General features: G+C 38.1%; 1 protein-coding gene across 1 annotated transcript; it reads right to left on the reverse strand.

The window, feature by feature from the left end:
• Positions 1-7,589: 7,589 nt before the first annotated feature.
• On the reverse strand, positions 7,590-10,010 carry LOC134649757 (uncharacterized). The gene is made up of 2 exons (XM_063504588.1): positions 9,092-10,010; positions 7,590-8,620 (listed from the first exon to the last, which is right to left on the reverse strand). Exons 1-2 carry the CDS (start codon positions 9,927-9,929, stop codon positions 7,590-7,592), a joined length of 1,869 nt encoding a protein of 622 aa, XP_063360658.1. The 5' UTR covers positions 9,930-10,010.
• Between the last annotated feature and the right edge of the window lie 17,803 nt (positions 10,011-27,813).

Here is a 27,813-nt window from a genome sequence, read left to right on the forward strand (position 1 = left end):
GTTGATTAAATAAAGATAACTTTTAATAAAAACATCTTCTTATTTACAATGGATATAATTATATGGATGCAATGCAAATTGCAAAGATGAGTTAATTCGGTTAATGAGTTCTATTGCATAAAGTTTTAAAGCTTAAAGTTGATTGGACCTAGCATGATTATTTTCGTTGTTATTATACTGGCTGCGTTTTGTCACAGAATAACTAATGTTTTGTTTCTAAAAAGTTAGATTTGAACTATGCAAACTAATTTAGGTCATATTTTGATAAGTTTAAGGATCTACAAAAACGCGTTTGCAATTTCCAGAATTCAACAAAATTGACGTTCGCTTTGACATCGTTCATTTCGATAGGATTAGAGTGTATTTCTTTAGGTAAGTATTTAACAAAATGTAAACAAACTGCAATAAGGTATTTTATTAGGAAAGAAACAATGTCGCCACGTTATAATAATTACTCTCTCTCTCATGACTCAAAGTCAACAAGTGCCGATGTTGCGAGCGGGACGACTGTTACACACGGATATAGGTAGAGATATAAAAGAGTGATACATGTCCCAATGATAAAAAGATATATATCAATCTTTTCCCTCTACTGACACATTTCGCCCATGTCTACCCGCGACGGTCGCCGACAGTCGCCGACTGTCGCCGATACGCCGCGGCGTATCCATGCTCTATTTTTAATCGGCGATCATCGGCGACGGTCGCCGACGGTCGCCGATTGCTGTCGCGGGCGGTCGCTGGCGTGCTGTCGCTCGTCTGCAAGAGCCCAAATAAGCGCCTATATCTTCTAAGCTAGATTCGTTTATGAGAAGAAACGTTTTGAATATATAAGTAGGCTTTAAGCTTAGGTATATTATAATTATGTAATTTTATTGAGCGGGTGTTATATGCATGTATTAATCCGTAATTCCGTATTTGCACAATGGAAGGTGATAAGACCATGATTTTGCTTAATATGATTGCTACAATTGTTAAAATTTATTCATTCGCGATAAACACTACCTCTTCAATTTTCTAAACTGTACCTTTAGTTTAGAAAATTCCGTTTATAACGTTAAACTAACGCTATGATTTGTTTGTCTGTGATAACCTAAGGCTCACGGTCTTAGCTACAGGTACTTATTTAGTTCGATAAAATTTAATTTATTATCAATTTAGTTGAGATTTCAAACCAAATCAAAATCAACTCTATTTCCTGCATTTCAGTGGCTTTGGATTTTTCATTTGTATGTTGTATTTGTATGGTATTTCTTACCTTAAGAAAATAAGGCTCGGTTGGTGGTGCTGATTTAGATAGTTTGGAAGTGTGTATGACGATTGTGGTTGAAATCATCAGTGGTTTCTACAAAATTGCAGAATTCTAATGGTAATTTATAAGGGAATTTGTGTCTGGTTAGATTTTGTACAAACAACCATTATCTTACAAAAGTACAATTAATAGGTTAACCATACCTAGGAATTATGCGAATTCAATAGGAAGGTCAGAAAGTCTGTCGCAAAGTAGAAATTTGAATACTGTTTTTATATTTTATTGTGGTATAATATTTTATAGGTACTGGCAATAGAATGTCCAAGAACAGAAAAGTGTCACTTTGATTCCTCCTAGCAGGGAAGAAAAATCACTTTTCCGAATAGATGATGTGAAAAATAAATATATTCATTCCTAAACCAACCTTCCCGGGTTGTGAATGATTCGAGTACTTTCTAGGCCGACTGTATATTTTGTATATTATTTATTATAATTTTATTGTAAGACTTTTTAGAAATCGGCGACCAAAGAGCGCTGTTGGTGAAACTGCCATGTATGTTAAAATTCACGCGCAATTTTTTATGCACGCCTAATGGATTTGTGAGTGCTTATTTATCACAGAAAAGGGGTTGGTCTGTGTTATTTATATTCATATATGCATTGTATCTACCGATTAAAAATCACTTTCAATGAAATTCAGTTTTTTTCTGATTGTTATAATTGATTTCTGATCCTTAGCTTAAAAAATTGCATATCCAGATAAATGCAGGAATCTTGCAATACTGCACTTTTTAAAGAATGAATTTTAGAAACAAGCCTAAAGTTGTTTAAGTACCTAGTAACTTTTAGCTGAGCGAATCAACTTTTTGACCGACAGTTTTGAGTGTCTCTTGCGTTACTCAAAATGTCTCTGGCCAAGAATTCGGTTTTCTAATATAAGTAGGTACATGGGTAGTTTGTTTATTAGGCTTAACAGTTGGGGGGTAAAATTTTACAACGAAGTTAAAAGTTGTGGACTACGAATAGTTTGGACCCATTTGTGTCGCTCAAAAAGTGGATTCGCCCAGTTACGTCTTAAACCTTATACGTATAAATATGTTTTAAAACTATAATTTTAAGATTATTTTATCCCATCCAGTCTTAATCCATACCTAATCATATTGTAGATAAAAAACAAAAAAAAAATCATTATCATAAGAATTGGGCTTCGTATAAATACGAGTATTATAACGTACCCATTAAAAGTATTCAATTCTAATTGGACAGATGACCAGATAGGTAATAGAATTTTTTGAAGGCCATGGTTTTAATGGAAAGGGAACTAGCTATTTTGTGAAATCGTTTCATTCAACGAAACGAATGAAACTAGTTCATATTGTGGAAGCCGGATAATATAACTAAACTACTGTTAGCAGAAAATTAAATCTATTAGAGCATGCCACAATGAAAATAAAATTAGATTAAATTATGAATGAAATACGCTGATACCTACGTCCAGACATTTTAAAACATTTCTGAGTAATGTTTTGTCTTTTGCTTATACATTTACGAATTTTATCTAAAGAACCAAATTAAGGCCTAAACGTTTCACAAATGAATAAATTAGCATTCATTCATAGCATAATGTAGGTTAACTACAAGGTACAATTTCCTTGAAACAAATATAATTCCGCAAACCGGCAAAACACATGGGAATGCAATTGGAACTTTCTAGCTTTGTACGATTTATTTTAAAGCCAACCATATGGAACGGGGAATGCAATATATCATGAGCACACACGGTTTTATTTAGTTAGCAATCCGAAACTTTTAGGGGCTAGTTGAAGCTCTGCACTGCAATCATCTGGCCCCTCTTTAAACGCACGTGATATACACCTACGAAATGCGGGTGCAGCATTTTTTTCACGATCCCCAAGCGAGTTTCAACCTAAACGTGACGTTATAAAGTTGATTTATTATTTGGTTTTATCTCTTGCGCTGAAATATAGGGTGACCATGCGGCGAGTCAAACATTGCGTAGACTTTATTAAAGGGGCGGATGGTATAAATTGGCGTATCGTAAATTGCGAAGCGTCGGGCGACCCCAACGCGCATCGCGCAGACGCGGAAGCGACGTCACTGTAGCGCTAATCTGGGGCCTACCCAATGTCCCGGTTGAGTATCGGTGTCGCTAAAACTGCATAGGCAATTAGGCATATTAAATCTTATAGACGGAAACAATCAATCGAAAATATTTGTGGCTTTGAGAACGTTACCCGAAAAAAAATCATCCGTGCGAATTCTACAGTTACAGTGTTTTTAGAACTATACATTTCAGTTAAATAACAATCTACAAATAATTTTAGTAGGTAATAAAACACTTTAGTTGTTTTATTTATGGACATTGAATATTTGGGCAAATACATATGACCAAACGAGTTGCCAGCCTTATAAAAAAAAATCATTTATTTCAGACCTTGAGTCCATACACTTACAACTAACTAACAACAAAATAATAATATAATAATAATATAATGATCGTACTCACTTTTGTACGATAATTCGGCCCTCAGTAGCTATCTTCAAACACAGTATCTCGATAGCAGAATTCGTGGTAGCCCCTCAAACGCTGCTAGCTTCAGTCCGCTCTGCGTTTGTTTATGTATTGGAAGACAACAGATTGGTACAGCCGCCGGCTCCAGAGTCCAGGCACGGATGTAAGATGTTCCGATTTCATGTGCGTTTAGTACGGTGTAATTATAACTGAATAGTGTCGTGACTCAGTGCTGTGTTGACGTTTTGGACTGTGTGATAGATAGTGCATTCAGGTAAGGGTTGATTGGTTTAATTGGTTTAATATGCGTTGTTCACTGCGTTGTAAGCTGCTGTTGTGCACTTAAGTTCAGTTTTTGTGGTCCGGCCGGCTTTTATTTCAGTAATGTATTATTGTGGTTTGAACAATACTTAGTAGGAACCAGGTGCTTCATTAGTTATTTCGTTCTTTAGCAACAAATAATAATTTACGTTAAATTTAATTTAATTTAAAGTCAGTGCGTGTTATGCGCCTATTTATCTTGATAAAATACAATTCTTATTAGAAAAACAATTTGTAAAAACCGTAGACTTTATAGACGTGTACGTCTGTTGACGGGGGATAAGATGATTATGTTTCGGTATTTTATCAGTAGATATCTAATACCTAAAGCTGCCTAGATACACTTTAGTTTTAAGGGTTTTGTAGAGTTATGTAGTTATTATTAATTTGATTATATTCTTACTTAGAAGCCGATCAGTTTTTTCAATAGCAGTCCATTTCAAGTAAAACATATTTTAGTTTTCGCCTCTAGTACCTACTTTACAGTTAACTCAGTCTTAATCGCAATAGACTAACTCTATTATCGAATCGATAACTTTTTGTGAATTGGATGTCTTTAAAGTCGATAATATTTCACGCTGAAAGGAAGTAATTCGTGTTGTACGGTGACCACACGGGAGTTTAGGGCACACGCCATTTAGGGTCCTAAGTAAATTCGTGGTTCCATACTTACGCTATCGAATGTCCAATTTAGCTGGAACCCTAAATGGCGTAACAATCACGGAGCGTGACTGTACCTACATGTAACCATACTCTGGCCGTCATTTGCAGGATGTGTAGAAGGTAGAACCTTTCCCAAACTTGGTTCGGGGCCGTTTATTAACTTAAAGGGGAACACAAACAATTAGTTCCGTCGTGTTAGCACTTTGGCGGGTTTATTCATCTTTGAGGGTAAAGATAGATGGGTATAGTTGGTTAAATAGGAAACGTATGAATTTAATATATGAAGCTAAAAACACTTTGAATAGTTTAAATTTACGTCCAAGTTATGTTGTCAAAAAATCCTACTAAAATGTTAACCAATCTCTAAAACGGAATAAAGTATGGTAACCTTGGTATGTACCATCTTCATGGTCGCCAAGGGGTTGTAAGATGCATAATATATCGCCATGAACCGTTTCTGGTATCCCTGTATTGCAATAGATACTGGAGGGTTCAAATTTTCGGTAGCGGCCCTAAAATATGTAATCAAGAATTCTGAATAAAATCACAGTAGGTAGTTATTTAGTGACCGACAGGCGACACCGCAGATACTTATTAAGCGGTTGAGACTTAGATGATTTTAACTTCGATGAAATTTGGACCGGGTGGTTCCAATTTCTTCGAACTGTCCAGAATGACATTACTTTTGAAATTACATGATATGAAAATTGGAATGTTTTGACTTTTGGGTGTATGGCAAGTATTTAGCAGCAAAAACTACGAAGACAAAGTACTTATCTCACCATTACCTACATATGATGACGAGTATTGCACATGCCAAATTGAATTTGCCTATAATTAAAATAAAATCTAATAAATGACTGTCTGTGTAGCTTCCGCTGTCATATAGGTTATCCAGTGTTAGAGTTAACGGTCTATTAAACAGTCTAAATTATAATAATTATGATTGATGCCTCGGCCCTGAGTTTTATTTTGAACGGGTTGGCGTCTCTGTTTTATTTAATTTTTTATTACCTTCACTAAGATTATGGAGTAAATAAACAGACACTGTAGATCACGTACCTCGTGTTACTATCCGAATAGATAGTAACATTAAACTTTGAGTTACGGACGAAGTTTCAGTCGAAGTTATTAGGACGAATATTCAGAAATCGGCAAAAGTTTAATGTTTCCGGCCACGTGTTTCGATAAAATAAGTAACCGAGTGACCCTAACAGCAACAATATACCTAATTAGAGTAATTAGTAATAACAAGCGCTTCTCTGTGACTGACATATCGCATTTTGCAACGATGCACTTCTAAAAGAGGCTATGTACGTAGGTTCCTTAGGCTGCCTTTCCATTGAGACGGAGACGAGCGGAAATGAGACGAATCAACCAATAGCATGGGTTGTTATCCAGCGGAGCGGAGAAGAGATATGGATGCTAAATGTTTATTCCTCTCATCTCTGCTCGTCTTTGCCTCAGTGGAAAGGCAGGCTTAGAGGCAGAGCACACGATTTTTGCCGCAATTCAGCTGCACTACAAGTAATAAATACAACACTTTTGCAACAACGATTTAGGTCAACCGGAATACGTGCGGCTACAGACGGCTACTCTACATAAAATCTTAGGTAAATAAAACGTTAACATAGAGATCCCTCGACCGTGCCCACACTCTTTCCAGTAAGAAAATTAAGGGAAAAGTTGGTTATGGTAGGTATAGGGTTAAGGCCACTAACTCTTTACAACCCTATTGAGCGCACTTGACTCGACACTCTCGACAGTCCTTATACGACCATCTGTTTCGTGTACTACATTGCGCGACTGGCTTTCGGCTAAGGCGAAAATCATAGGTGGGAACGAAAGGTCTAATCGCTGTGTCTCGTTCCAACCTATGGTTGTCGCCTTAGCCGAAGCCAGCCAGCGCGTTAGGGTGAAAACAAATAAATCATACTTCAGTACCGAGTTTACATTACAAGCTCAAATTACAGAAGGCACATTCCAATTTTAAAAATAAAGATTATTTGATATTGGTTCCAGCGTAGGCGCGATAGGTATATCTTACTCGCGCCAAGTGTAAAATTGAGATAAGATGAGAGAGCATCAGCGCCACTCGTCGTATAGGGGGAAATACCAGACACTTGAAATGAGGAGCTGAGAATAGTGAGAATGTAAACTCCGTATTTAATTAATACATGAAGGTACAAATGAAACAATATTTACATAAAACCTAAAAATAACAACTAAAACTAAATATAAAATATCTCTCCAAAGCTGCCCGCTTCTGGAATGGAACCTAGAATGCTGGCGGCGTTGCCCCTTTGAACCGCCAGACTTAAACTTTGAGCCAAGAAGGAGCCCGCCCTGTGGTCGCCCGAGACACCTATTAGTCTGACCGACACTTCCTTTATTAACTGTTTGGTGTCGGTCGACCATGGGCCCAGTGTTTCAATGGCGAGCGCCGCAAAATCGTATCGGTCCGTTAGGAACGCATATTTGCGGCGCTTTAGTGTCTGGGCCTGGTCCGCGGCAGTCCCGGGCTTCCGAGCCGATCCCTCAACGTGGGACGGTGCTAGCGTATCGACGCAGGTAGCGTCCCACGCTAAAGGGCGGCCAAGGCTCCAGGGCACAAGAGTGCAGCCGTCAGGTCTCTTGCCGTCTGTGGCAGAGAGGCCTGACGGCTCCAGAGTTGCGGGTAGAGAGGCGGTGCAAAGGGCGCGGCGGATGAGGTCGTTTAATGTGGCGTGTCTATATAGTCGGCCTGCGCTCATTTGGCAATGTAAGCCGTGCCGTCCTAGAGCATCAACAGGTTGAGCGCATCGACTACAGGCGTGGGGCTCACATATTTTTAGGCCCAGGCGGAGGCAGACAGCGATGCGAAGGGCTGAAGGATCTAGAGTGGAGCCAAGGTTTCGCGATGGAAGCGCGTGCAGCCAATGTCCTGACTCCTTTTCGGAAACGGCTAATAGCCTCGCCCGTTCGTGGCGTGGTATGGTTGTTATGGCAGTTTTGTAGTAGGAGTTGGTGTTGCGTTTTTATATTTATGACGTCCCATGTTGCTTGGCTAGATTTTTCCTCTGGTACCTGTTCGACGGGATGGTCTGCACTCCAAGCCGATTCAGCGTCCGCCAGGCACGACACCGACACATTAGTGGTTGAAGGGGTACGTAATATACCACCAATGAGGGTGAGCGTGCTATAGGCAGACGACAAAAAGGCCGGGAGAGCTAAACTGCCCGTCAAACGGATACCAAGACCGCCGTATTTGATCGGGAGGGTAGCTTGGATCCAACTGGGGGATGTGAAAGTTACGTTCAGAATTTTACTAACGGTGTCCTTTAAAATTTGGTCAATGTTTGCAGTAATTATGGGGAATTTCCAAAGTGGGGCGCAGCGAAGGATGTACAAAAATTTGGGCGAGAAAAGGCATAGTCGTAAGATGTAGAGGGCCATGTGTGGGTTGATTTCATAAAAAAGGTTCGAACACTTAAAGAATTTTTCTATTTTTGAATTTATGCATAACGGGATGGATTCGTCTAAAATGGGGGCTCCTAAAAGTGTGAGGGTTTCGCGGGATAATATGGAAATATTTGGTGTGAGCTGGTTAATCTCGTCGATAATAGAGGATCGGGCATTGGGCGGAATGGCTTCTGAAATGAACATTTCACACTTGTTAAAATTGATCGAAAGACCGATTTCTGAGAAGCGGTCAATTAAAGTTTTAAGGTCAGCCAACACAGATGACTTACTGCCACCGATGGTGCCGTCGTCTAAATACCAGAAATTTAGGTCCGATGTGAGCTCAGTGATGACGGGGTGGATGGCTAGGCTGAAAATTGCGGGCCCTAGTGGGTCTCCTTGCTGGCATCCTACACAAGAAAGTATTTCATTATTTTTATACATGAGCTTTGAAGTGGTCCCATAACATTGCCAAAGGTAGCTATAAATTTCTGGTAAATCATTTTCAATTTGGGTCAATAAGATGCCTCGGTCTATGGAATTAAAGGCGTTTTTAACATCAACTTTCACAAGAATTTCGAAATTTTGGCTGTCTAAAAAAGAGCGAGTCGCATGTACTGCCGCTTCACATCCTCCTTTAAGTCCAAAGCCCAGCTGGGAAGGTTTAAATTTGCTTGTTAGACGGGAATGAAATTCACGGCAACAAATTTTTGATGTGAGGCGCCGAAATGTGTTTCCGACTGCAATTGGTCGTATTCCGCCATCTTTTTTCATGAGCGCAACAAGATTAGCCCCATATAGTACGGGGACGATGTCTTGGCAAACTTTACCAGTAAGCATAAGATTTGTGAGTGCGGTTAGCTCATCCAGTAAAGTCTCACCGGCATCTCCTGCAAGCGGGCTAGTTAAATCTTTTAGGTGTTGCGGAGAGATTCCGTCTAGTCCGCCTGCTGACCCAGTTGGAAAGGAGAGTATCGCATGTAAGATTGCAGTTTTCGATACTTGTAGCGGTTGGGAAGAGGTGACCGGTGGGTTAGGTTGCAATGAAGATGTTGAAACGGAGGGGTGTTTCTCTTGCAGATCATTGAGCACGGCAGGAGAGCAAGTCGCCAAGGTATCGCTGGAAAAAAGTAATCTAGTTGCTCCTTTTAAGTTACCATCGGATAATTTATTTTCTACCGATTTGCATTTGTACTTTGGGTTGGTTGATAATAAGCGAGGAGTTTGGTCTGTCGGGTTGTTAACAGAATGAGGTATGGGAAAGGAGGGGTGAGTTACGTTACTTTTGATAATTGATGTTAAACTTCGGTTTGATTTGATGTGTGGAATATGTAAATTTTGATAGGCGAATGTTAAAAGACGTTCCCAAGAAGCATTGCTGTTATCTGCTACCACTCTGGCTATGCACTCCGCCAGACTTCGTGCTACAGAAGAACGAGCACCTTTAGGTATACGTTTAGTCAATTTTGTTTCGTTCTTAAGGGTGGCTAGTAATTGAGCTAGGGATATAATTGGGCTAGTAGCAGTAGAGTCAGTATTAGCATTGCTGTTGGTTGCCACGTTGTTAGTCGTTGCTGTGGGCAGTTGCGGGTCGATTCGGGGGCTATGAGCGCGAACGCAGTGAATATTGAGGCCGCGTTGGCCTTTGTACCGTTTATGGTCGCAGCAGATGGGACATTCCAGGAGCGGGATCTCAGGTGGGGCATTTTGATTAAACATTGAAAATTTACATAAAAATACAAAGAAGTATGGATACAAAGATAAACACTAAATAGCAAATGAAAGGGAATTATTTACAACACATTTAAAAGTCTTAATTCGTTGGACCGTTTCCCAAAAGCGCAGTAGATTCCTCCAAAGGATCAGCCGTGACCCTTCGAAACTGGTATACACTTGAAGCACAACGTTCAAGGCTGACGCACTCACAAGACTCAGTGCCACGGGGGTCGGTAGTAATAAGTAACACGATAGAAATATGTAAAATTAAACAAGAAATTAAGTATTGCGCTGTTGTTGTTGATGTTTTTACACTGACATACTTGTCATGTCAACCGGGTCGGCGACGCTCCTTTTGGTTTAGGCCTGCGGACTCCGGCCTTCGCGGATAAATACTTTCCGCTGCACAGTGACTATAACTTTGTTTACATATTGTATCGAGAGATTGGAATAGCAGATTGAAAATATTGAAATATTTTATTTTCCAGAAAATTTATTTTAGGAAGTACGTGTTATTCGGTTGCTAGGTATTATTGGATTAAGATTTATTTGTTTTCTCCAAACGGATGTTGAGAACTGAGCACAAAAGGAAATTCCACAAAACGGTCTACTTTGACGGGGATGGGACGTTTATATACTTACCTACCGTTGAATTTAAGCTGAGTTATCAAAAGCTATCACGCCAAATATCGGCTTATTAGCTTTATCAACAATCTTAAAAAATAGCGTCACGTCGCGACACTTTGCTGATTGAACGATTTAGTACCATTATAAAAATTGCTCTCCAGAGGTCGCGGGTTCGAATCCCGGCTCATACCAATGAGTTTTTCGGAACTTATGTACGAAATATCATTTGATATTTACCAGTCGCTTTTCGGTGAAGGAAAACATCGTGAGGAAACCGGACTAATCCCAATACGGCTAGTTTACCCTCTGGGTTGGAAGGTCAGATGGCAGTCGCTTTCGTAAAATCTAGTGCCCACGCCAATTATTGGGATTCGTTGCCAAGCGGACTCCAGGCTCCCATGAGCCGTGGCAAAATGCCGGGACAACGCGAGGGAGATGTTGTATAAAAATTACTCTCTAGAACCCGAAAAATTCGACATGTGTGTAAGTTCTTATAAAAGAAAAGACAATCGCTCATTGAGAAAGAAATTCCTACACTGGATACTGTTACCAAGTCGGTTTTGTACACTCATCTCATAAAAGTAATAAAGGTTCCCCTGAACAATAACCTTGTTTTATGATCGGTATCAAATGAACTATAAACTGAAGAATGACGTAGTATCTAACATTGAACAAGTGTTCGTTCATCGACCTGATATAGACTCTAATAATCACTAATTGCTCATTTTCGGTCAGAATCAAATAGATGTTATGTGCCGTTTTCTATAAGATATGAGGTTTTGTTAGACAATATTGTCGCAGATAATTATTGTCTTAGATAATTAGATAATTATTGAGGTAGACAATAAGGTACGACTAAGAATAGAATAGGTACGCAATTAGAAATCGATCTCTAAAATGTTAATGTCTTTTGGCTTATAACGTCAGTATTTACAGCATTCAATTACCATTGGATTCAATTCCTGACTTAAGTGACTTATGGGTTTACGCATTCGGTTTATAAGGGTTGTAAATTTGCACGACATACGCTTCACTCGAACATTCCTAATGAAGGACGGTTTCGGTAAATATTAGAATTACAGTGAATGAAAACTGAACAGGAATATTTCGACTGTCCCTGCTTGCAAGTTTCCTGGGATCTACCCGGTATTAAACTAAACTAAGTTTACAATTATTTGGGAATAAAATCGCGAGTAGTAAATTTACCAACCTCTTTTTCGTTGAATAAGTAAATACACATGTACCTATGCTGGTATGCTATTCGGTAGGAATTGCTTTGGCCTGACCTGAAATTAATTTGGCTTGTACTTCCAAACTATAGATATACAATTTTAAAGTGAGTACATATTAAGTACCTAGGTACCAATTGTGTACTAAATCCTCATGTAATAAAAAATGACAAAACGCAATGCCAGAGAGCATGACGTACTAATACGCCTGGTAGATCAGACTTGCCTCCTGTCGTTTCCTGGTTTCCTGTTCTTATTAGTAAGTATATATATATACTTACTAATTAATTGCTTACTTCAATCAAATGCTCGTGGCGGAATGAGAAAAAAAAGTCGTTATTCAAGTGCTCAATTACTAAAGGCCATCTGATAGAAGTCTCGATCGATAACTGGAGCTTCATCTGGTTTAGGGTTCCATTAGGCACTTATTACATGTATTTTTATTTTCTTTTTAGTGACGAGACAAAATGTAAATTTGATAAATGTGTGTTACGTAGTGACATTTTGTCACACAGCTAACTTTGCACCAACTTGAACCAAATAAAGTGTGGACGTGTCATTCATTACTATTAAAATCAAACAAAAGTCGATATATGTAACTCCAATAGGTAGATATAGAAACATTGATGTTCGGCTCTCCGATCTTTTTACGCGCATTTATCCAACAAAATAATTCAAACGTCTGTCTACAACAACAACATTGCGATTAAAAGTAACTTAAATAGGTACTTAATAAGATTTTTTTGGCAAAAACATAATAGAAAAGACAATACCTAGGTGTTCATATTCTTAGTATAGCTAACCAACCGAGTTTAAACTAATCTGCCAATAGTGCAAGTTAAAGGACGACTATAATTCTGCGTGACCCAGATACTCCGTTCCAATATCCGCAGAACCAAGCTAAGCAAACGCCCCATTTCCTCGCATTATCTCTAAGCTTCATGGAAATCATTTCAATATGCAAAAGATTTGCGATAAACGGGTCCGGTGATAGCTTTACGATCTGTCGACGACCGTCCGGCGTTATCTGTTCCAACCCTTTTCACTGCCACTCATTTAAAACGTACCGTATAGCACTCCACTTATCTATTACGAACAGTCGGTGCCGCGTCAAAGATTACTGATATTTTTTGGTGCCAGAAATTCTGAAAACAAAAATGTCTAGATCACACCAAATCACCAATGCGCTTGATATTTTAAGGTCTTCCAAGGTCCTACAGAAGGTACCTAAGAATTCAGGTTGACAGTCAATTATGACTAAACGATTTGTTTTGATACCGGATTTTTGAAGTGAAAACTTCTTTAGCGGCGCTGGGCACTTTTTGAGGTGGGGAAAAAATGATAAACTCGAGACAGCGTAAGGCGATCACATGACCACTAAGGCGTAAGGTGGCCACTCATAATTTAAATGGCATTTAAATCAATAAAGAAAAATGTTTATTTGACATTTATGTTGCGGACTCCTTTTCAAGACTCTTTACCTATGTTACTATAATTTGACATTGTCATGTATTATGTAAATAAACATGTCAATGAAAAAGTGTGATCTTATTTGAAAATGATAATAATATATAATAAATAAATAGAATACCTCCGCACGTATGTATCGTGTTACCGGGCGTCGGTAACATAGTGAGGTGAGTTTTCACTTCTATCGGCACTCCCGGAGTGCAACCGTTGTTTTATTGCTTATTTTTACTTTACTGTGTATAAGTTTATTAGTATTGAAATTGTAGGATAAAAAATATTTTCTCCTACAAATAAGCTTTATCTATACATAGAAGAGGGTCGAAAGTCTGTACATGGAAGATATTCGAAAAAAAGTTGGTTGGGGATACTTAGAATCGATAACAGAACACGTTCCAACAGTTTTTAGATTTTTTGTCTGTTTATCTGTTTGTCTGTTTATCTGTTTGTCTGTTTATCTGTTTATTTGACCGCGCATCACGTGAGAACGGCTGAACGGATTTTGATGCAAACTTTACTAATCTGTCAAGAAAATCCCTGGCCCTATTTTAGGCTTGAAAAATTCAACCCCTAAAAGGGGGGGTAGCCACTACACTCAATTAAGTTATGTTTGCACCTGAATCTTATGGCGCTAACTTAAGAAAATGGTGCAAACTTTTTTTTTGTGTAGGTACTTTGTAAAAAAAACAAAATTTTTCTTAGTCAATGTCAAACGTCTTTGCAAATACATATTAAATCACATTTATAGACGGGTCTATCGCGGGTCCATTGACAATAATTAACATTATGTGAAGTGGGTGGTTTGAAAATATGATGTCTACCCCAAACTTTTTCATACACTTTTCGTCGGGTAGTTGCACAAATCTCTGTTTTGACATTTTGTTGGGTCATCAGTTAGCCGCGACTACCACCAGTGAAACCTGTGTCGAAACGTCGGTAAATAAAGGTAATAAAATAAATTTCGAGGTAGGCCCTCTATAAATGTGAGTTAATATGTGTTCAAAACGCGAAAGTTTTTAAATATTATGTCTTTGTAAATGTCAAACAATTTGGTACTTGCATTTTAAACGCGTTACCATACCTTTCCGAAAAAAACGAAATTTTCGCGAAATTCTCGCAACGTATTGAGGCTACAAGGTAGCACGGTCTCAGGAATCTGAGGAAGAATCGGAGACGTTCACGCAGTGCGAAGAACGGTTGACCGCTCAGTGGATTCGCACGACAGACGCGCTCGACGGTAAGTACTGTGGTGCATCAGCGGATACTGGAGAGAGTCGTACGTCTATACTTATCTACACATGCGCGGATATTGGCGGAAATCGAAAGTGAACAGGCAGTATATACCTAAATTCATTAACACTGTCTTGGATGAAGGCAACGTCACAACAGACCCCTCTGGAGTTCCTAAACTCATTGAGTGCTCCAGGACTCCCAGCACACACATTAACCTACATTAATACTATTGTTCTGTGTTTAAGCACTGACAGCCTGGACGCTTCGGGCCTTCCGTCCTACGCGGAGCTCGGCCTTCGGCCTTCGCACTTAGTCACTTATACTATTGTTCTGTGATTAAGCACTGACATCCAGGACGCTTCGGGCCTTCGGCCCTACGCGGAGCTCGGCCTTCGGCTTTCGCATTAGATATCCACACCAAAATTCAACCATTGCGGCTGAGTCCCTGACATAACCTCTCTCAATTTTTTCTATCAAAAAAATTCGCGCTCGCTGCGCTCGCGTTTTTAACTTTTAAGGTTAAGCCTACTTTAATAAAGGTGGCATTCTGGGCACCCTACCGAGCGACTACTACTACGACTTAAGCATTGACATCCTGGACGCTTCGGGCCTTCGACCCTACATGAAGCTCGGCCTTCGGCCTTCGAATTTAGACACTTATACTATTGTTCTGTGATTAAGCACTGACATCCTGGACGCTTCGGGCCTTCGGCTCTACATGGAGCTCGGCCTTCGGCTTTCGCATTAGATATCCACACCAAAATTTCACGTAAACCACTGCGGCTATATACCAGACATAGCCCCCCTAATTTTTTTTCTATCAAAAAAAATTCGCGCTCGCTACGCTCGCGTTTTTAATACGATTTTAAAGGTTAAGCCTAATTTGATAAAGGTGACATTCTGGGCACTAGCCTCTCTCAATTTTTTCTATCAAAAAAAATTCGCGCTCGCAACGCTCGCGTTTTTAACTTTTAAGGTTAAGCCTACTTTGATAAAGGTGGCATTCTGGGCACCCTACCGAGCGACTACTACTACGACTTAAGCACTGACATCCTGGACGCTTCGGGCCTTCGGCCCTACGCGGAGCTCGGCCTTCGGCCTTCGCATTTAGACACTGATACCATTGTTCTGTGATTAAGCACTGACATCCAGGACGCTTCGGGCCTTCGGCCCTACGCGGAGCTCGGCCTTCGGCTTTCGCATTAGATATCCACACCAAAATTCAACCATTGCGGCTGTGTCCCTGACATAGCCTCTCTCAATTTTTTCTATCAAAAAAATTCGCGCTCGCTGCGCTCGCGTTTTTCACTTTTAAGGTTATGCCTACTTTGATAAAGGTGGCATTCTGGGCACCCTACCGAGCGACTACTACTACGACTTAAGCACTGACATCCTGGACGCTTCGGGCCTTCGACCCTACACGAAGCTCGGCCTTCGTATTTAGACACTTATACTATTGTTCTGTGCTTAAGCACTGACAGCCTGGACGCTTCGGACCTTCGGCCCTACATGGAGCTCGGCCTTCGGATTTCGCATTATTTAGATATCCAGCAACGTTTCACGTAAACCATTGCGGCTGTGTCCCTGACATAGGATCTCTCATTTTTTTTTCATTCAAAAAAATTTCGCGCTCGCTACGCTCGCGCTTTTAATACGATTTTAAGGGTTAAGCCCTACTTTAACAAAGATGGCATTCTGGGCACCCTACCAAGCGACTACGACTTACGCCATTTTTTTTAAATTTAAATTAAAAACTTATAATTAAACATTTTTTTACACTGTTATAAGTAATCCCCGGTACATACATATATGTAGATATTTAGTTGTGCATACATAAACATAACTGTAAATAAAGTGTAAATACTCGGCCTCAAGTTTTTGATATCTATAATATTCTCCTTTCCTCTAATCTTACTTCTAACTAATATAATATTAGACCTAAATTCGAAAGTTTGTTAGGAAGTATAGATTTCTATGTGTATAATTCTTAATTTTTCATGCTCAGAATGATTTGACTGGAGGACAGAATTGGATGATATTTGCCATGGACATGATTTGGATAGGTACAGTCAAGAATGTAAAAATACAAAAGTAGTATTGTATTGTCCGTTATACACCTACTACTCTGTGTCGTTTAAATCACGTCTAATATTGGAATAAGGGTGAAAAAAACTATTGGTTTTGGAGTGTAGTTTTGTTTAGTGGTACCTACCTACCTAATTGTAAAATATTTGATCTGGACTTCAGTCCGCTAATCGTATCCATCTGTCACTTTACTTCAAGTTCCGCCTCCAGGGGAGAGAAAGAGAAATTAGGGATAAATTAGCTTACTGACACAGACCGAATTCCACGCGGGCGGAGCCGCGGGCACAGCTAGTAATCGATATAAATTCGTTTGGGTAAGAACACTGAAATATTTTTTATTACAAGAATAAGACGCCCAGCTAATGTTATGTAAGCAATAAATTATCAATTTAATAACTTACGCTAGAAGAGTGGCCAACGACAGACCTGAATGGAAAGAGCTGGAGAGCTGGAGGAGGCCTTTGCCAAGCGGCACACTAAGTTAAGAGACATACTCTGAACTCAGAATAGATAGAGACAAACCAAAGAAAGTCTGCAGCGCAATAATTTGACATCGAATTAAAAAACTACATATGGCAATGTTTTTTAAGCAGTCAGTAAACGTCATGCACTATGGTATGTGTTTGTCAAAATCGTTTAAATATTCATTGTGTTTTGTGATGAACGGAATAAACATGGTGAAACCTTACAAAACAGGCGTGCGGGAGTTACTTTTCCGCATGACGAATAATTTTACACTTGTAAAAAGTCAGCACGAGGCGATTCAAGCTGAAAAACGACAATGTTTACAAAATTTGGAGTTGATGACGGGTAAGTGGAATGAAACATCTTAATACTTCACCATATGTACCTACTTAGATAATATAATATTGGTTTAGACTAAGGTTTCACAGCAAATTGAACACACCTAATAGTTAGGGAGGCGAGGTAGCTAAATGGCGTAATTCAACGGCGCCGTCGAGACCTATCAAAATCGAAAGATAAAATAATTTCGAAAAGAAAAGCTCGTATGGCAAAAACCATTTTAGCGGTGGGTTTGGCGTGTACGGTTTTTCAAAAATGTTAAAAAAAACAGTTACTTGGGCATTCTCGAGCGCGTCAGATATTCATACTACGTATGCCCCGAGTGCCTCTGATAACAACGGTATACTAATCTGCCGGTTTGCGTGGTGGGGGTAGGCATATAAAGTAGTCAAAAATGCAAAAAAAAAAATTTACTCGAGCGCGTCAGATTTTCGGAAGGGGTGTTAAGTAGGCCCCAAGGAAGCTTCCTTTAAAAAAACTGACGATTTCGGCGTGACGATAAGTTACGATGAATTTTTGAAAATGCAAAAAAAAAAGTTTTTTTGAAATACTCGAGCGCGTCAGATTTTCATAGGGGAGGTTTATCTCGGTATCCTGAAAGCATATTTTTTTTAATCTGACAAAAATGTTGGTGGGTTCTCTTAATCTGACCGAAAAAGGTTTTTTGGTTCAAAAAATTCCGTGGCCGCGCTTTTTATTTGGACAAAAATGTAAAGAGACCTTTTTTTGTGTAAAATAAAATTACCTTTTTTGTTTATTTAAACTTTTTTTTGTAAAATGTATCGTTCGCGACTTATATGCCGCAACGCGTTCTTAGGAAGACGAAATGGCTCCTCCACACTTCCGGTCATGCGGAAACCGGCAGATTTTGTATTTTTAGTAAGTTTAAGATTATATTCTTCAAAATAAAAAATAAAAAAATCGCGCTCGAGAATGCCGGATTAAAGTTTTTTTTTTTACAAGTTCGCGACCCTATAACTCGGCGGCGTCAAGGACTTATCGTCAGATTAGTTAAATTTAGTCTTTAAACACTAAAATCAACCCCCAATATCTTAATCTGACGCGCTCGAGTATTTCAGACTATCCATTTTTTTTTACTAATCTGATCGTCTATCCTAGGCGCGCGTCACTACATATAGAGCTAAATACTTTACAAGGTTGTTCTATTAGGTCTAAGGTATCTCTCATATCTTAAACTGCCACGCTCGAGTATTGCCGAAAATTCCCCTATTCGCCTCCCTAACTATAATAGGTATAGGCATACTTATGAACTTCCTCTAACATTTCGAGAAACTCATTGGTACTAGCCGGGTTTTGAGCTCGAACCCACAACCTCTATGCTTATGCTCACGGCATGGGTACCTACTAGTTAAAGCTAAAATTAATTTTTAATATATGTTTATTGTTTTAATGGTTTATTTCGTTTTTCCGAAAACTTTAGTTCGCAAATTGCGGGTAATTTCTCTGTCAATCTAATTACGCCTTAATGGGAGTAAAAGAGAAAGATGCTCGCATATTGAGAACTTCGGTGTTCGCGGTAAGCCCTCTGTACCTATTTACCGCCGTCGCGGATATTACAAAAGCTTATTAATTTTGATGAAGCCAAATGTCACATTCTCCCAATATTATTTATCAATATTAGTATATGTCTACATATTAATAGTTACATCTATTATTGGAATGAAATTTATTTTACCATAAAAATTAAGCTGTGCATACAGCTTAATTTTTTCATAGACGGTAAATATGGTAGAAATTTCACAAGTATCAAGACTATTTAATCCATTTTCTGTGGTGTTGTCGCATACTGATTTTTAAAAACTACTTTTAATCTAGCGCTGCAGACTTTCTTTGGTTTGTCTCTAGAACACTACTCTGGTCTGATTTCAGTAAATATGTAATTTGAATTTGTAATGCCTGTTTCGAATTCGAGTCTAGGTATTCCTCGTATATATGTATTTAGAATAATTAGGCTCATATTAAATAGATAAGATCAGTACACTCTACATTATATGAATGTGTGTATAGTATCTTATCGTGGACATACCTACTTAACCCCGAAATCCGTAATTCTTGCCACTTTCTTCCCTGCAGTCTAGTAATCTGCCTCGCTAAGCATATTCTACGCATTTGCATTTGCAAACACATTCAATTGTGTGCCTTTTTACCATGCTACAAGTTACATAATCGAACGAGTTTTAAAATGCAGAAACGGCGAATATTCTTTACGGAGCAGAAAGTAAGGAACGTTGCAGGAAAACTAAACGAAATAATTATCTACTCTAGTCCAAAACGAAGTTTGCTAGCCGTAAGGCTAGTAGAATTAGCACTTCGTGAAATGTTAGCAAGTAAATTAACAACGAGCTAATTAGGCAACCCATTCAGGGCATTGAACGAGATTCTTCGTTAATTTCCAAGCGGATGTGTAATGTATTAACTTTACTTAATGTCCATTGTTTAGACTGGAATTAAACGAACCTGTCACTTAACTATTCAGTAAAATACTGCGAAATATTGAAGCTGAAAAACTGGAGACCGAAAAATGAAAAAATATGTTGACTAACTACTCCCTGGTAGTGGTTAGGTACCACCCGAGAAATAAGTTTGCAGTTCAAATATTTTATTCATTTATTTTAGGGCAAGATATTCATCTGGTACTTACTGAAACATCTCTTCGTTGGGTTGGGTAAATTCAAGTGGACTTAAATTTTTAAATAGAAATATTTAACAGCATGAAAGTAGTTAAATAGAACCCAACAAATGAATGGGTCGCCGAGGGTCGTATCGTTACACGGTCAACTACAGATAAGTGAAAATAAAGGCATATGGCCCTCATAAGTTTTACTATACCCCTAACCCTTTGAACGCTATTGTCGTTTATTTGTGACTCACTTAGCTGGGACGTGAAAAGTTTAAAAGGAAACGGACAGTTTTCATCTTCGTAATCATTGTCAGATCTGAATCCGTCAATTGCAAATAATTTGGGAGATTTGAATGAATGATTGGCAAAATTATGACTGATGACTAAATTCAGTAGGGTGACTTAGACCTTACGAATGTATACCAATGAGATATCTGCGTACTCTAAAATCTATCTTCTATAGATACATTTTATACCATAGGTACCTACGGAACATTAGCGCGTGAAAGTTTTTTGAACTGAAACTGTAAACTTAAGATAAAGTAGCTTAAAATATTAAAGGTGTTTGAAGACATACTTTTTGTAACAATCAAACTACTTACATTTTCAACTACATAGAGTCTGTTCGGAAAGAGAAGAGTCGTGGAATGTATTGGGCCGCATACATATCACGAATCTTCTCTTTCCAAACGAACTCTACAAACACATTCATTGGCGCGTTTACCGTATAGGCGGTCTATCATCAAAGTCTCTTTCAGATTCACATCCGGCCTTCTATTTGTCCCGATTTTTTACCAAACTAAGTAAAAACAACCACTACATTTTGAAGGAAATGTAGGAAAGTAAGTTAGACTCACATTAATTAAACGTGTTGATACGTCTCCGAACTTGGTTCTAAGTTACCAAAAGTATTTGTTTTGTGACGTTTTCTTACACAAGTCTCTCACCGAAGTTTTAAAAGCGTAACACGATTTTTCTTATTTAGTTACTCAAGAACATTCAAGCAATCCATTTTCGGGGAAGTAACTACTTTAAGATTTACCTCCGAAAATTTAGATACGCGATTAAGTCCCGTTGTACAATTTAATAATGTGTAAAAATCGTGAAAGTTTAAATCAGTGTTATTTTTAATATTTGACTTTGGCCATAATTCCATTACAACAATTTCAAAAAATTTATCAACAAACCACCAAATTTTATACAACGATTATCTTAAAGTGAAGGGTGGTAATCTGAATTCTGAGACTATAGTTACCTACACCAAATAATTTAGCTACTATTCTCGCTTCTGAAATAAAGAGAGTTGCTACGTACAGCGATATCACTGGTATTTATCTGTTTTAATTTTTCACTGCACTATTGAATTCTGCATTTCCAGTTGGCACAGAGCCAGGCAATTTTTTGGCTGGAATTTACAGATCCTTTGGACTTAAATGAGCCAACTGAATAATGGTTTTACAATTTATTTTATACAGCGTAGTTAATTTAAAGAGATCGTTACAAAGCTCTTTGATAACCGTAACTGTATAGGTATATCAATGGTTTTGTAAAGACGAACTGTTTTAAAGTTATTCGATGGTTGTTTCAATATTGAATTTGCGGGAGAAGTACTTTTTTGCTTTAGAGTGAACGTTTACCTCTGATCCAATAACTGTCTTTGCCGATGGTTACCAAGCCGAATAGAGATACTTAATATAATACGTACCATGACATATCGCATATTTTAATTCTGATAATGTAACCATCGTTTTTGCATATGTGCCTATGTCTCTTGGCAGTTGAGCGAAGCCCAGGTTAAGGCGATGGTATAAGGGTTACATTTTTTAACATTACCAATATAAAGTAATTACGAAATGTAGATATTTTTTGAAGAATGTCTTATTGTAAATGGTTTATACCTCAAATTAATTGATAGTGCCAACTTTTTGTCTCTTCTTATTCTCTAATAACTATATCGAAGATCACAAGTTTACTGATCGAAGCTATGCGATTGGAATACCCTGAGCTCAAAGATATCTGTAGGCTTTTACTTACAAAGGTCAAAGGAACGAGACAGTTGTCAAGTGTACGATACGTTTGATAGGTTCGCGCCTGAAACACTCTCAAGTCTTCAAGTACCTAACCTTATCAGGTAAAGTGAGACAATATGGTGATTTAATGCCTACTTTATTGAGGTACAGTCACCACACGGGATTGTTATGCCATTTACGGTTCTTGCTAAATTGGAAATTCTATAGCGTAAGTATTGAGCAACCAATGCGGAGCGTGATGGTACCTACATAATTTCAGAGTAACTTGACATTTGGACAGACGGACAGACATGTGGGATGATAAATTGCAGCCATATAATCATACACACTCCTAGTGCTTAACTTGCTGATAACAAACAACCTAGGAATTTGTTATGAAAGTACTTATTTAAATTTTACTAAACAAGTGATTTATGCAAACGCAGTTATAAGGCGAACCACCAAACAGCTCATAAATTCTCTTAAAATATTCAAAACGCCAAGCTGTTTTCTTTAACTGTAGTTCGAAAACTTTCACAAAGAAAATGATTGATAAGTTCTAGAAAGACCACTTACATTTAATATTAAAATAGTTTGAAACGTCTTTCTCGTCCAAGTAGGTGCCACTTCAAAGACTTATTGTGAGGGTATTGACCGCAGCCTCTTTGTACCACAGTGTGGCTTTGTATGCTGGCAGCATGATCGATAACAGATATTCCTTATCATTTACATATCAATATTAAGTTATAGGGTTAGGAGGATATCGGTGTTTGCAACTCGGCATTTTTCGGATAGGAATAGCTTGCAAGGGAAATAAGTTATTTTATGCCGAGATTCTACGTTTTTGAGACGACCAACGCGAACTTACCGACTTACTTTTTAGTCATTTTTTTAAAGCGTTTGACGACTTGACGAGTGTCTAACTTCCCAGGTCATAATTTAGTTACCTAGTTTTTTAAAACCTATTTGTACTTTTGGCACGGTGTTTAGACGTAACTTCAACTAGCCATACTTAGTACTATTGCGTTGTGTTATTACAGAATTCTTGCTACATTATCAGACCAGCTGTATCTCATACTTTAAGCGGGTTATTATGATTTATAACATTATGGGGCAAATTTCCTTCTCCATATTTTCACAACTTTAAAGCTATTGTCACTTACAGAAGCGAAACAGATTACCATTCCGTGACCTATTTAAATAGAATAAAAAAGGTATGCTGCCAATGTAATATATTATTCAGACTGAACGTAAAGAAACGTATGCAAAGTAAAATTGTAAATGTATGCTTAGCAGCTTTGCGCAGAATTCCGCAAGTTTTCCGGTCGACCAGTTGCTGGAGAATTTTTAATAGAATTGGCCTATATAAATGGATGGGTGTTTATGTTCTCGTATCGGGATCGGTGTCTTGCCGTGGACATGAGGTTGGTATACACTGGTTGTAGGTTGTTATGGATGTTATGGTATTCTCTATCTAAGCCACAAGCATACGTACTTAACTTAGTAGAAACACCTGAAACTCCTGGAAGTTATTATAAAGATTCTCTAATTAATAGAAAATTATAGATAACAGTTTAATAGCTTAAAAAAAATATAAGTCCCTGTATGTAGAACAATTAGACTATGACAGATAATTTAGAAAATAATTATAATATGGCCTTTGGTCTAAAAACGGAAAACATGGCAGGATACTATTATGGAGCGTTATTTCATCCGCTACTATTGATGCATATTGTACCTACGTTTAACGCATACCCAACATTTGATATAGATTTTAATGATACGTTCACTAAAAGGGTTCACTACTTACTGCTATGAAAGCAAAAAAAAAGTGTCCGTGCGTTAACTTGTGATTTCACAAAATTTCAGACTTACCCTCTCATCTGTACATTCAATTCATGTCGTTTGATTTTGTTATTTAGTTATGAATATTTATACTGAATTCACTGAATTATATTTTGCCTTGGAATTTGAAATGTGTTTCGTGTTTCTGTAACAATCTGTTTCCCAAGTATGACATTTCGCCGGGGTCAGTAACGAACTATTTTAGGTTTTGATCCAGTTCCCATGTTGCAATGATCGGATGCGGTTATAAAGCAATTGCAGCATGATTCATACTCGGCCGGTATTTGCGTACAACGGCCCGTTCATGCTGACCCAATCGCAAATATGGGCCGTTCCGCACGCGTTCTTGCTGTAGGCATATATTTCACTATAATATTCATTGTTGTCGTTATGTTGCTTAGCATGTTAACCAATGTTAATTACTATAACAAATTGTGCGTTCTATAATAATTTGTCCGATATTTCAAGGGTTTTTTGGTCATTAATACATACAATACCTAAGCAGTTTTATAAAATAGTGGGTCGGTAGGCCAGTATACTTACTACTTACGGCCTGTAATGGCCCGCCGTTCATACACTGACCAAATCACTACATAGTATAAAACAAAGTCGCTTCTCTGTCTGTCTGTATGTATGCTTAGATCTTTAAAACTACGCAACGGATTTTGATGCGGTTTTTTTAAATAGATAGAGTGATTGAAGAGGAAGGTTTATGTATAATTTGTTAACCCGTACGAAGCCGGGGCGGGTCGCTAGTAGCAAATAAATATCAGCCGTTCCGAACGTCGTTGGTGCTGAAAATAAGTACGTAGGCACATGTTCCGTTATATTCTGTTATATTTCTTATTGCCTTTGTTCTGCGGCATATTAACACGTTCAAGTTTAACAATGTTATTTAATAACCATGGCGCATTGTGCGTGATTCAGTACTTTAACCGGTATTTTGTTGGTTTATATAAGCATTTTTATTAAGCAATTGTAGCATGATTTATACCCGTTCGGTATTTACGTTACACGGCCCGTTCATACGTTGCTGACCCAATAGCAAATATGGGCCGTTCCGCAGGTGGTTTGTGCTGGAAGTAATATAGCAAAAATCGATACAAATCCGCTAAAAACAACGACCATGATGATCGTGAAAAAATGCGTACATATGTGAAAATTCACTAATTAAATAGGTATGCTTACTTAGTGTAGTAGGTACCTTCTGGTTACCTATTTGATTTAGATTTTTACGATAAACGGACCTGCTTCAGAGGAGAGATCACAACAAGCTTATAATTTGTATATAGTACAGTCAGCAGCAGAAGTTGCTAAGCGGGCGAGGTGTTCAAAATTACCTTGACACGCTCTTATTCTCTTAAAAATAAGGACGTGTCAAGATCATTTTGAACACCCCGCCCACTTAGCAACTTTTGCTGCCGACTGTACTTCTACTTTGAAATTCTTTAAACTTTAAATGCGTTTAGACAACTTTTGGGAACAAATCAATTTATGTTATTAAATATTTTGAGTTGTGTTTTTTAAGTAGTCACACTACTATATATAAATTATAAACTGAAATAGATGAATTCTTATATTAAAGAAAAAGAGCGGCCTTCACCACTGGAGGGCTTCGTCACTTTTTCTTTAATACCTATATGACATATATTTCAGTTTATAATTTAAATGCGTTTGTTACGCCAGATCAGAGAAGGATACACGTTCGTTTGCTGCACTTTAACTTTTTTGTGTTTCTACTGTTGTTTACTAAACTAAAAATTTACTGTATTTATATCGATAGCACGTAAAATGTCATCGGATGTAGGATAAAGTCTGTTGGCTCCGATATCGATATCGTGTCGGATTATGTGAAACGGTTTGAACAGGCGAGGATCGGGGACCGAGCTTATGCGGTATACTTAGATCACTACTCACCACTAGATGGGTTATTCAACTCGTGCTCATTAATAAGCGACTAAATTGAGGGTAGTAAGGGTGTGATTGGATTGCTTATTACTAACGCGAGTTTCGTGTCGCACTGTTGTTATTTAATGTAAGTTTGTTTTAATCCGTATGAATAAAAAATTAAGTAATATAAAAAGACACGCCGCAAGCCAAGCGGCACCATTCACTTTACATTATTTTATGCTTTAACTTACATCTATCCTATGAACTAAATCTTATTATTGATAAGATTTTGGAATTTATGTAAACCAACATTCTTGAACCCGATCTCATTCGACTGAACCCGATCATTCATCAACTTCTACTAGTTTCTGGTTGGTCAAAGTAAAATACAAGCAGCAGCTTTTATTTAAAACTAGAGTCTATACCGACCATCGTGGTTAGATTGCCAAACGAGCCCCAAAGCATCAACCAAATAAATCTTAAACGTAAAAAGAAATACAGGCTTTGGTTTAGTGTTTATATAAAATTTAGATTTAAGAACATTTAATTGTTCGCAGTTAAATACATTTAGTTATGTTATACTAACAGGATCTAGTGAGAGGTAATCTATGTTTTGCGGTAAGTCCACGCTGTCAGCCTGATTTATACCGGTCGTATATTCGATTCCCACATACGTAGTTATTATTTAAAGTGCATCCCAAGTACGTAATCCATAACGCCACTGAATGCCGATACATTTTGGTGCATTTAGCATTTTCTATTTGCATTTCTGTTGGTAGTATATTGACGGTTTTATCTGTACCAATAATTTAGTACTTATATAGTTGCATAATAATAAGTGTTCATTTACGGAAGGAGTCAGCAAACTTTTTGACCAGAATGTCACGGCTACACTTTTCAGAGGCCGGATTGTATGGATGTGGAATTTGCCTTTTTGAACGTAGGTATCCAGCCTGCGGCTTGTAGTTTGACTTTATAGTTGTCGATCTACTTTTGATAAATCATGGTCGTAGTTTCAGCTATATTACTTTCGATGATGTCATGCGATACCTGTGGTTCTTATGCACGCATATATGTACATAACCACCGTACCTACCTTATACCGTTTGGCATTAAGTCCTCCATTTGTACATTTTTGTATACATTTTGTGCAATAAAGTTTAAATAAATAAATAAAAACAATCAGATTTCAAAGATTACCTCAGTTGCCGCCCTAGCGTATTCCCGCAAGCTCTCAAATTGGATTATCTCATCTAATCAAATTCTGGATGAAGGGTAACGTGTTAAGGTTATGACAACCTGCCGAATTAACCCGACGCAATGGACAAGCCGCCTTTATGACATCAAACTCGAATTAGTATGTTAAATGTTTTCAAGTATGGGCCTTTGATCCCCGAAAAAACGATTTCCCCAAAATTAAATTCAAAGTCATTGGTCCTTTATCATCTAAAACACAAAGTTTACAAAACTTCTGAACTGTTACACCAAAATACACTCGGCTCATTTGTTTCCAAGACTTCGCAAACTACTGATACCGTTAAAGGTACACTGAAAGCAAATCAAAGTACCTTCGGCGTGTTCTTCATAAACTTATTACTAACAACAGGGAATAAACTCGGTCCCTTTATACCGACCCTTTGCCAGAACACTAGGTGAACCGACCAATAAAATACCAAATTCTTGACAATTCCCATACAATTTCATACAAAATTGACGACTAAAGTGACGGTAACAAGGGTGAGATTGGGTTGGACATTGCTTGTTTATAAATGCTTTCTGCGCCCGCGGGTAAGGGTCAATTTAATTAATTACAGGAACCACGACATGCCTCCTATTAAACCTTTGTTATGCAGTATTATTTTGCTGTCTACGACCAATAATCTTATTGTTATTGTATATTGCGGAGCAAACGATAACAGCCTGGACCTCTTTTAATTACTTTTACCTCAACAACCGATATTTGTAACCCCTGGGGTTGTTTCAATTTAGTAAAATCATTAGCAGACATTTGCTTAGAGGGGGCAAAATTTAATGACATTAGGGAGATTCTATATGTA

The sequence above is a fragment of the Cydia amplana genome, chromosome 7 (assembly GCF_948474715.1).
Source record: "Cydia amplana chromosome 7, ilCydAmpl1.1, whole genome shotgun sequence".
Lineage (NCBI taxonomy): Eukaryota > Metazoa > Arthropoda > Insecta > Lepidoptera > Tortricidae > Cydia > Cydia amplana.

What these genes read in the sequence shown, in the direction of transcription:
- LOC134649757 (XM_063504588.1), bottom strand. Translation starts at nt 9,929, where the DNA reads ATGTTTAATCAAAATGCCCCACCTGAGATCCCGCTCCTGGAATGTCCC. An exon ending in CCCGCTTGCAGGAGATGCCG is followed by an intron (nt 8,621 to 9,091) that starts GTGAGACTTTAC and finishes TTTCTTGTGTAG; the next exon opens with GATGCCAGCAAGGAGACCCA.